Below are 12,139 nucleotides of genomic sequence, written 5' to 3'. Positions count from 1 at the left end.
CCGCCGAGCAGCAGGCAGAGGGGCAGCTAGACAAATCGCATCGCGCAAAAAAAAAAAAAGGAAGCGCTCTCCAGCGCTTGCCTAGTGCAGGGGCGCAGAAGTATAGCAGTCGAAGTGGCGCACGCGCCGCCTTTACGACTCCGTACGCAGGCGCCGCCGCGTTTGCAAATCTTGCCGCCAGTGAGCGCCACCCGCGCCGCCGGCCACGCGCTCGCGTGTTCCCTCTAAGAGTTGACCATACTGTACATCATCAACAGCAGTTCTCAGAAGTGCGCAGAATTATGTCTGATTCTTCTCTTTTTTTTTTCCTTTGAGCGGTACTGCCGCATTGATTGTTTACGGAATGTTCATATATTATTTCGGTTTCAGTGCAGTTAATGGGGCTGAAATTGGAAGGAAAAATGAAAAGAGCAGGTTGAAACAACCGCGGAGGAAGGAGAATACGTGTGGCGTACATTTCTTATAGGCGTTAAAGCTCCACTGCACGATCTTAAATAAAAATATTTCCTCTTACGCTAAGAGGAAAGATCTTACGCTATAGGAGGACCAAATTCCGGTACTTTCCATGCTAGTCGCGAGATGCAGCCATGATACAGAATTTCACTACTGGCCAGCTTATACGCTCAACTGTCGCTTGCTTACTCAGTTATAGCAGCTTATTAGCATCTCTGGAAGCTTTGATAATTTTGGACAACCTGACAACAACTAGTGTTTCAGCTCTTTTAGCTAAAAGATCAGCAGCCCCTTTAGTTTGGTTGTCCGCGCACTCATTGGCCGGGAATCGAACTTGAACCGGGTCAATTACCAGTCTTCCGACACGGCCGTCTGAAATGCAGGGTCCAATGCAACTCCTCTCACAAACGCTCACCCAAGTCCCGTGTACGCGGTTCGCGGGTGGTCGTAAACGTAAGACGTAGATGTGCTTCCCTCTGTCTTGTCACGCCACGTGGGACAAAACTGTAGCTGCGCCAGTAATCGTGACAGGACAAGCATGCAGTCAGCGTTGGGGAATCGTCGTTCTGACTTCAGAGTGTGACGTATGCGGACTTTGGGGGTCAACGGCGTTGTTTTCAAGGTCGTTCATGGCGTCATCAGATCATCCTAGTTCCAAGGAGAAGAACGCTCCTTAGGCATCGCCTCCCACGTTTGTTTGAACGACTCGCGCGCAGGAAAGGCCTGACTGCAAGTTCTTAAAAGCGTCTCATCCAACCGCGTCACCAAATGTGCTACGTACGGAGACGCGTGGTAGGAAGACCACACAGAGCGGAACGCGATACGCAAGACTTGTTGAATTTTTTTTTTCACGTGTTATTATGCAAGTTTCAAGAGGAGCAATAACGGTATATTTTGCGGGTTAACACAGGTAGTTATTATAAATGTGTTCTTAAGAACTATGGATACTTCTCACGAACCACACCAATGTTTGCTAAGAAAGCAGTGATTTGGGGGGAATCCCGAATCACGGAATCTGTCCTTGTTGTTTTCTTTAACTTTACTTTCACACTCATCTGCTAACAATTGTCGTCGTCAAATTTTCTTGTAATTTTCTTTTTCTTTTTTTGTGTATATTTTGTTGCGTTAAAGGATGGTCCAAGCCCTCTGGACCCTATAAAAAATTTTCATAGCACCCTAATTTACCACAATACTAGATTATGCAAATCAATTTCAGTTTTGGTAAGCAGGAGGTGGATGCGTCGTGACGTCATGATGCAACTTTTCTTGGAAAAGTTTAATAACTTCAACTCTTCAAAAAATCATTCTATTTATAAACGTGTAGCGCCAGCGATATCGACGCGATCGCCCTAGGAAGACGACGAGGTCAGGCGATGCCGCAGGCGGGGCAGGATCTTAGTTGGCTGTGAACCGAATAAATAAAAGATCAATTGAGTTTACGCTCCGGTGCTGGAACATCTCGTCTCTCTTTCAAGGGCTCTACAAATTAATGACTCATCTACGCACCGCTGGCACCGTTGCTGGACGTCAAGAAAGAAAGCAGAGATATCTTTATCCGGGATGTACTTCACCTCATTAGTCACAGCTGTTTGAGTTGCTGCCGTATCTCCGTGGCGCATCCCTTTCAGTGGCAGTTTGACAGGGAAAAGCAAAAAGAAATCACACGTCGATAGCTCAGGTGAATATGGGGCCTTGGGTAGATCAGGAATGGGGTATTTGGCCAGGTTATCCTGGACTTAGCGTTGTCGTGCAACAAGAACGGCTGTAGCCAGGTGTTGCGTGACGGGAGAGAGCATCGCCGCATCGATGGCATGCGGCTTTGGCATCGCGTGCTGCTCGCTGGCTCGGGTTGCACCTGCCGTTACGGTACATTTCTCGCATCGCAGAACTCAAAGGGTTACTCAGCGCCATTCCAATAGACATTAATGCGTTCGCATTGACAAGTGCTTATGCGTCGTCGTATTTTTCTTTTCCCGGTCAACGCCCCATAGGAACGATGTATTTTCATATGGTTATTTCGATCGACTTTATACCTGAAATTAGATAATACGACTGCACAAGTGGGCTTTCACTAGTAATGGATGCGAAGCATTTCTTAACGAACATTTGCGATTTTGACAGTATCTATCTATCTATCTATCTATCTATCTATCTATCTATCTATCTATCTATCTATCTATCTATCTATCTATCTATCTATCTATCTATCTATCAAGCGCGGCAGCAGCAGCGAACGAAGTGATCTTCGTGCTGTGTATCGCTACAACTCAATCTCAGCGCCGAGAACAAACAGCACGTACGAAGCTACGAGCCGTCGAAGCAGGTATACTCTGCCCCAGCGCAGATCGCTCTCGAGATACGGCCGCGCGACCGCACGCAACTGCCACATACGTAGTTGCAGCCGGAGTAGAACGCCGCCCCCCTCCTTCCCCTCGCCCAGGGGGCCTCGCAACGTTGGGGGCCTCGCGCGCGGCGAAAGACGGCGCGCTTTGTCCCCGCTCTCCCTTTCGCGCGGGTGAGATTGAGCCGCGATCATTGGAGCCCCTCGCACGCTCTCACTCACACATACAGCGTAGAGCGCGCCGCGACGGTGCTATCGCCCTTCCACTTTATACGGAACATCACGGCGACGGCAGAAATGCGCCTAGTGTGTCCACATAATTGCGATCGCAATAAAAAGAAAAAGGAGGAGAAAAGGCAGTTGAACAATGTGTGAAGCTATGAAACAACGCAAAACTCGGAAAAAAATCACAACGAGTTGTAAACATACGGAGATGATGAAAATAAGCGTTATAAAGACTCCGTATTCTGTGTACGGATGAGTGTTGGTGATGAGAGGCAGAAACACGGTAAGGTCTATGTTCTCTGGTGATCTTGCGCGGAGTACGAAGCATGGTACAACTGAGGAGTTCAAGGCAGGTGAAGATGCCGTGAAGGAGTTGGAAAAGAAACAGAAGGTCAGCGCAATTACGTCGGCAGCGAAGTAACGTCAATGTAAATAATCCAACAGTACTAAAACAAGGTCCAAGTCCGTGTTAGCAAAGCGGTGATTATATAACGGATTAGAAACGTTTGCTGGACTCGATATATAATTTCACGAATGGTCAATCAATCAATCAATCAATCAATCAATCAATCAATCAATCAATCAATCAATCAATCAATCAATCAATCAATCAATTTTATTAAATTGCCGCGGAACAATCTGGTGGTCTTCGTACTGGCGCAGGTGAGATACGGCATAACCAAGGAGGTTATATATTTATATAACCTCCACGGGTATAACATATATGCACATATATATATTGCGAGAAACAGGAATAAAAGGTACACATTCTAAACTATGGCGGTTTATAATAATAATAATAATAATAATAATAATAATAATAAAATAATAATAATAATAATAATAATAATAATAATAATAATAATGTTAGAAACATCGCAATAGACCTTTGTTCTTGTATTTGTGTCGCCTGTATTAAAGCCCCATTCATAACGATATCTACGGCGTCAAATTCTTCAGCGTCCTTTTCTGTACTGCTTCGCTTGTATGCAGTCAAGCTACCTTTCTATCAATTTTTAAGCTAAGAATGTTCCTGGAGGCGTTTGTTTGTTTCATAGATGAAAGGAAGACGGCTGAAACTCGTCGCCTAAATTTCGATTCTTGTGGGTCCGCATTATTTTCACACAAAAACTGCAAATATTCGCACTGCCAAGTTCGTAGCACGCAAGCAGCCCCCGGGTTCCTGTTCACGACCCGACGAACAGATGGCGCAAGCAGTTCGATCCATCGCCGTCGTTCGGAAAACGAGAAGCCATGCAGCCGCATGCGCAAAACGCTTGCGTAGCGCAGGTTTTCCTTCGTAAGTTTTTGGAACGGCGGTATCTGTGACTACGATTTTCGCATTTGCGAGCACCTGGTGTAAGATTGAGTTTTTTTTTTTTTTTTTTTTTTTTTAGTGTAGGGTCGTTCATTCGGCTTCGCTGAAAACAAAGTAATACAAATTAGAAACTGTGTTTATTAGACAGAGCTCGTCGTGTGCCTTTCCTTTAGCGTTGCCATCGTCGTCCGCACTGATTTAAAGCATGCGTCGGATCCAACTAGCCTAACTGTCCATAAGCTCGCAGACACTTTGCGTGATTTGCGGGCTTTCACGCTCGGGAAAACTTTTATGTAGCACGTATTGAGCAACAGAAAGCTGTATTAGGAGTTTTTCATGTCTCTCTACAATTTTCTCATTGACACTTTTCATTTAATTATCATATTTGAGAAGTTGATAAATAATTAAGACTAATGATCTAATTAGGCAGAATGAAAGAGAATAGTTTGGGTATCTCCAAGCGACGGCAAACAACATTACCTTTGTTCTGTCCAACTACGTGGCATATGCATATTTTTAAATTCTGGCTAAAGTTAGCTGGGACACCCTGTATATATTAGCATGACATCCGATATAGGTGGAGAAAGGCTGGAGATCGAGAGACTGAAAAGCAACGTGCATAAGCAGTAAGGCAAAGCACACTGTACGGTTAATATGCTGCAGTTCGTACGTCAAAATGGAGCACGGAACGAAAGGAATCACATATGGCCACATAAACGGGCGATTGTTCTACATACGCAAAATTTGTGAGGTGCTTATCATGGAGATAAAGCATCTAGTAAGAGGCAGACCACACATTTGGTGAAGCCGAGTCACATATTGCTTGTCACTGAAGGGTAGCGAAGAAAAATGAGGGTGTGGTAGTGGGGAGATGGGGGGAAGTGAACTGCGAATTGTCAAACCAGTGAAAATAAAGGCAGGGATGAAGAAATACCGTATCAAAACAAGATAGGAATCTGCGCCGCATGCTCGCCAGGTTGTTACAGCCGAACTAGAACAGAAATGCCGCACCTTGCAGTGGGACTTAGCCCAATGACAACCTCAGAGCGACCGGCCAATAACATAGAAAAGGGATTCGAAAGTGTGCATGTTATGTACAATCAGAAGAGTTCACAAGCGTAACTTAGCAGCCAATTATAAATTATATAATAAAACAGGGCACAAGGACTATAGTAAAATGAGAGGCAAAGGCGAAAGAATTAGGATTCTCCAAAGAAGCAGGGCGACGACGGAATATAAATGTAAGAGCTGCATTAAAAGGATGGAGTTATGAATGAGGAGGCACTGGACACAGGCAAAATGAGTTCTCGATATGAATTCTAATTGATTAGGCGACTCGCAATATGCACTTCACCCGAGTCACATTCGCTGTTCCGCTTCCTTCAGGTGGACTACTTGAAGGTAACATTCATTGCACTGACAAACAGCAGTGCTTAGATAAAAATAATCAGCAAAGGAACAGATAACAATGATGTTATTTTCACGTAGAAGAAATTCGGACGGTAAAAACTGTTTCAAAAGATCCGCAACCAAAATTTGCTAAAACATCCGTTGGCGTTCAAGTTAAGTTTCATCCGGAGGTGCAAGCTCGAGGCACGCTTTCGGGGAAACTGTGAATTCGGGCGCCATTTTATATCGCAGCACATTTGGGGGACAGGTATATTGAAACTGTGTTATGAAACTATAGTTGCACTCGATTTTCTGACTTTTTGCCGTGTCGGTATAACGTAATCATTATCTCCATTTATTCTGACAGGATTTCTACTGAGCAGAAATGGCTTCGCTATTGCCTTGCTTAACAGCGCACACCCAACATCTACCTTAACGTGAAATTAGTGAAGTTTTGCTGATTAGCTCTGTGAACATTCGAATTTCTCATGCATGTAATGTCCACGTCTTCAAGCATTCCACCTCAAGAGGTCGAATGGTGACATGTCATAGGCTAGTGGAAAACGGTTAACGAGAAATAAACTAAATGGTATTGCCCTCGAAGACATACCGTGGTGACGTCTCGCGGAAGCGGCACTACTGCGTAGAATGTAGCATATCGCGGCCCGTTGTATAGTGTGTATATAGGATGCCCTGTTGTGGCTTATCTAGGAACAACAGCTTCAATTTTCGCAACAAAACTGAAGCAAAAAGAAAACCACAAAGAACACAGTAAACCACCATGCTGAAGTTGTTTGCATAAACAAATTTGCCCTTCAAATGTTCTTGTTTCTCCATTTTGTGTCGTTTTGCTCACAGTCTTCAATTTCCATCTCTCGCAGTCACTGTGTTTTCCTTCTAATGTAGTCATCTAAGTAGATAAATCAGCCGTAATTAACGACGCGATGCAAAAAATGAAACATCAGTGTTTCGTGACAAATTTGTTTCCTGCTCCCTCCTACGAGGGATACAGTGAGCTCACGTGACGTGATACTACCTTGAACATCACGACAACGCCAGAGCCATCCTCTCGATTCGTGGAGCTCGCCGACAGTACAGTCAGAAGAGCACATGGTGGTTAACATGCTAATGTATCTAGCAACGTTTCAAAGCTCCAGAAGCGATATTCAATTAATTGTGCCTAGATTACTAAAATAACGTATGTGCGATACAAAAGAAGAAAAACCACGCTGGTAGTGAGGACAGGGACCGGTGCAGTGGCGTTCGGTAAATTGTATCCTCGCGAACCGGTGCTGTTCGAATCAAAGGCTGTTTTGTATCTGTACTTGAAGCTTTTTCGTAGGTGTGGCACATCGCTTTACGCACTGTTGTAGGCATGTTAACATGTGAAATCTCCTGATGGCCCCCAAACCTTCCTTAATTTGTTCTTCATTACGTTCTAGTGGTTACCCTAGTGACTCTAAATTGGGTCGGGTCAGCAGATTCTTTCGGTCTGGCATTGGTAAACTTCAGGCGTAGCAATATCGATAATGCCTGCAATATTTCTTATACATCACAGGTCTGGCAGTCCGAGAAACACGTCCGCGTCAAGCAGTGAGAGTCATAAGCGTGTGGGCTTCCTCTCTTCCTCCTTACCCGCCGTGTTTGCTTAGTGGCTATGGTGTTGGGCTGCTGAGCACGAGGTCGCGGGATCGAATCCCGGCCACGGCGGCCGCATTTCGATGGGGGCGAAATGCGGAAACACCCGTGCACTTAGATTTAGGTGCACGTTAAAGAACCTCAGGTGGTCGGAATTTCCGGAGTCCCTCGCTACGGCGTGCCTCATAATAAGAAAGTGCTTTTGGCAAGTAAAACCACATAATTTAATTTCCTCTCTTCCTCGCTCGTGATACGAAAACCTGTACTTCGATGGGACTTGGAGCAGGAATCTCGAAGATAAGCCATAAATCGGTCGCATACGTAGTACATGGCTTCAGCCACTGCCCTCCAGCTACTACCCCGGAAAAGTGCCTGTGAGGAACTTCATCTGTGCACTGCCCTATCTGCGTTAGCCGTCGCTATAGAAATTAGAACAAAAGTTGCAATGAAGCAGGCTACGGAAGCCAAACCACCATGTGCCCATCCACCTGTTTTGCACTAGTCTGCGATGTATGCGCGATATCTCCATTGCCAGAAGGCACGTCTCTGGAGACTGCGCTGTGAGATGTTTTTGAGTGCTATATCGCACAAAGAAATCAGAGACTGACGCTATACCACTGAAGACAGGTGCTGACTGAGACGGCCGTGTCGAATGCTACGCCGGACACTGTAACGATACACACTAACGTGGTCGAACGCAAACACTCGGCAAGCCGGTCTGTGTGGTAGTAAAGTAACAGTTGGAAGTCGCTGCAATGCTGGCCACATAAGGATGCCCACAGAGGGAGAAAAGTGATGCGTCGCAGGCCCTTTGGAGCTTCAGCGCGCTGGGGTTCACAGTGAGCCAGGTCAGATACTGTGGTTTGTGAAGTGAAAACCCTGTATTGAAAACCAGCCAAAAAGTGCCACTGTTTTTGAGACCCGTAGAACATTTCTGAAAGCCCGGCAATGAGGTATCAGCCTCCGCGCAGAGGACGAGGGTGAAAGCTGTAGGGAAGGTGGCTTAGCTTTCACTTGTCCTCTAGCGTCTACCAGGGCACGCATCGACCATAGTAGAGAAAGATGAAAGCGCAAGCACGTCCAACGCCTGAAGCTCGGTTACAATGCCTGTTAAGAGCAAATCGCTTGGGCTGCAGAGGGACTGCCCAAGTCATCGTTCACAATGGGCGCAGCTATTGCGCTCCAACTGCTGTCGCGTTGCACGATAGTTTGCACGACAGTCGAGCTTCGTCGACTTTCAGATGTTTAGTGTGCTCTGGCAAATACTTATCTACTCGGAAGTCTAGAACTGCTGACGTCAGGTGTATTCCCTACAAGGCGGTCCCTTCGCAGAGGCGCTTCGAGAGCAATGTGAACCCCACGCGGCGGGATGGATGCTTGCATGTGGGCATTCCGTGAGCACACACATACCCATCATTTCGCTGAACGCCAGACGAGCGTGGACTTGAAAGGCGATTCTGCAGCTGCAGAAGCAGAAACGGCTCGGTGCTTGTAGGGCAGGCGCCGCACCGGTTGAGCCCGCGGAATGCCAGGCGCGCCATTCCAGAGCCGTGAGTGACGCCGGTTGCTGGCATTGACGGCGCATCCACTCGCTTCTCCAGTTTCGCATGACACATGTCCTAGTACACGCATATTTGTTGCAAGTATTACTCGACCCGCATTTTTTACGCTCGCACTGAGATCTTGCGATCACGTTGGTCAGTGCAGCGCAATGCGAAGCATCTCTCGAAACGTGGCGTTTGAAAAGCGTGTTGTCCTTGAAAAGCCAACTTTTTGCGATGACACTGCAAGTTGTTTGGCTGTATCATCGTCAGAGAGAAAGTCGGAGTCTTTCGCGCAGTTACTTGCCCCTCCTCAGAACAGCCTTTTTTTTTCTCTCCATCTTTCGACGTGCGTATGCACGCACAAACCCGTCGTGTAATTCCAGCCACGGCACATGAACACGCAGCCTTTGTTGTTGCTTTGGACGCCCTCGATTGACTATTTCCTGTTTGTTAAGTAACCGAACAGATATCTGGTTCTGTGCCAAGTGCGTAGCGCCACAAAGATATCGGGTGTAACAATGCGCCTACGTGGTTACGTGCGCAGACATGTTGCCGTGACCGTAATCAAATACGAGCCCGTACACATACACTATATGTGCGCTAATGTCATTATCACCGCGATCACAAGCCCTTCACTCACAGATAACGCCGAGAAAACACTACTTATTTAATCGGTGAAGCTGTGTCACAAGATCACCAGTCCGAAAAGAACTGCCGCGTGTATACACGAGGACCAACACACGCGGCTATCGAAGTTGTCGAGTAGTGCTCGCTCCCCCCTGAGAAAGCGCCGACATTGTTCTCTGGCAACGTGCCCTTGAAAGCGAAATCTCATACCCTGTATCTCACTAGTGCTCTTTCGTGTAAACACAATGATGTTAGTGGGGAAATCCTCATGCGGCGTCTCGTTGGAACGATAGAGGTGATGTACAGGTGCGAACAGCATAAGAGCGCGTGCGTTTGCGACACATCCGCACAAGGAACTGCCAGGGAAATAAACTATACGAGCCCTTGGTATTATCCTGAACAATGAGTGCTTCAGGGCTTCTGACGATGGTACATGACATTGAAATTGAAACCGTTACATAGGTACATAGAAAAATACTGAACAACTTTCGAAAAGAAATGAAAAGAATAGTAACGGTTTCAGGCTCCTGTATGTTGCGATAACCTTATCTAAATGCCCGTAGACCTACACTTGTGACACAGATGCGCCAGTGAAGCTTGAAGATAGCACGAGCGAAAAACACCATTTCCGGGCGGCGCCCTCTTCCATAGCGCTTGTGAGGTTACTAATTTCTGTGAACCAGCAATTCAAGTGCGCAAGCAGTCCGGTAGCTATAACTTCCATCTTCAACAGAATCACTTCTGATAGGAACAAGCGAAAGAACACAGGACGTATGCTGACTATCAACACACTTTATTACATGTAAACAGCTATAACTTTGACGTAGTGCGAGTGTTTCTGTATGAACTTATTATTTCTTACCCAACCATGGTCTGCTTACTTCTTTCTGCCTTCTCCCTGCTTGGCACGCGTCGCGTGATACGAAGGTCGCAGGAATGCTGATCTACTTTATGCTGACCGGCGCCCACCCTTTCGGCAAGTGCGACGACGACTGCCAGGCCAACATCGCCCGGGGACGAGTGCTCGTTAGGCCCGTGAACACGGAACTGGACGACCTTGCCCATCACCTGCTCGCGCTCGAGCCAGAGTACCGTCTGTCGGCCAGCAGCGCCATAAGGTAAACGCGAACGTAGTTCGTTTCTCTCCCGCTCTTTACCTCAGCAACGGCGCCCACGCTTCAGGGAATGCGCCCTTGGTCAGCCTTAGTTTTCAGAGTAACGAGCCGACATTCTGAGGGGAAAACACGTGCACTTGTCTCAGCTTGGGCCGTCCCTGATTACCGAGTAGACGGTCGCGCGGAAGGTGGTCCGCGCTCCCGAGTTCATGCGAGAGTGTGCTCGATGGAGCGGGAAGAGCCCGTGAAAATATGCCTACGCCCATTTTCGAGATCTTGGCTACCGAGTGTGTTACCAAAGCTCTTGCTGGTCTCGTGTCCCACTGCAGCCTGCGTGCAGGTTGAGGTTTAGTTTTTCTCATCACCCTGGACTTTGAACTGCTCTGGGTTCGAGCCGCACTGATAGAGAAAAAGGAGGCAGCTTGCCGCCGGGACGGAGCCGCACCCTACCGGTAACAAGTCGCCTTCAAATTTTTTTTCTTTACTTTCCTTTTTTCCTCTTTATTACAAATATGAAGACTAACGCACCCTTGTCTTCGCTGTATAGTTTATCAGTTAATTAAAAAAAGTAGTGACCTTTTCATGTACTTTCATTGTGTTGTCTGTCTGTCAGCGTCTCGCCTTGCCTGTAAAATCTGTTGTTCATGTTGTGCACGTATGATTTGCTGAGAGAGGAAGTGTCGTGCACGGCATGACTGTTCAATTTTTGATAACTTTATAGGGCTTTGAAAAAGTCAAGTCCCTCGGTTCCCCTAATTTTTGTCGTTGACTTTCTGTGTAAGATGGTATCGGATCAGCCGACTTAATGAGGGAATAGCAAATGATGATGAAATTTCTGTTCAGGACTATGCCCAGTTTTTTTTAAAGATTTATTGTCGTTAGACCTGCACCTTTCGGAGGACAGCCCGTAGTACGCTGGTCAGTGTTTGAAAGGTACGGTCACTTTAGGAAAGGTCGCGAATATTTAGATTACGATTCCCGTTAATATCAATGTCATGAAGTTGAAGTTTATATCAAGGTTTTGAAGCTTATTCTATGGTGCGCCGTCGTTAGAGGTGCTGTGGAGCGATAAGCTGGTTTTGTACGAGGGTACATCGGAAAAAGGAAGAAAATATTAAAAAGTAAACAGTGATAAACAGTAAATGCCTCACACCAATATCTTTCCGAGTACACGAGGACATTCACAAGAAACTTTTATCCCTCAACACGTATAAACGCAATGTCCAAAACGGCGGTTAATGCCACGGACGTAGCCATGGGAGAGGTTTAGGTGTTGGAACACTCTCGCTGCAGGTCACAACTGTCCAGTTATCGACGAATCACGACAGCCACCCTACTGATACACCTAGTGCGGCCAGACACACTCTGTGCTCCTGCCTTCGCTTCACGTGATTTTCACCTTTGGAGACTGCAAGGCGGTGCTAAGAAAATACTTCTGTACAGATGGCGTAACAATTCAAGCAGATGCATAAATATCTAGGAACTGGCC

General features: G+C 46.5%; 1 protein-coding gene across 3 annotated transcripts in view; it reads left to right on the top strand.

The window, feature by feature from the left end:
* LOC142565189 (uncharacterized) overlaps window positions 1–12,139 on the top strand; it is a 72,812-nt gene that overhangs the window by 50,501 nt on the left and 10,172 nt on the right. For all 3 annotated transcript variants that reach the window (XM_075676243.1, XM_075676242.1, XM_075676241.1), the window contains exon 11: window positions 10,463–10,653. In XM_075676243.1, the coding sequence (XP_075532358.1) occupies window positions 10,463–10,653 (191 nt within the window). The remainder of the gene's footprint in view (window positions 1–10,462; window positions 10,654–12,139) is intronic.

Source organism: Dermacentor variabilis, chromosome 1 (assembly GCF_050947875.1).
Source record: "Dermacentor variabilis isolate Ectoservices chromosome 1, ASM5094787v1, whole genome shotgun sequence".
Classification (NCBI taxonomy): domain Eukaryota; kingdom Metazoa; phylum Arthropoda; class Arachnida; order Ixodida; family Ixodidae; genus Dermacentor; species Dermacentor variabilis.
The sequence above is the reverse complement of the archived record's forward strand: the minus strand, read 5'-3'. Positions and strand labels throughout refer to the sequence as shown.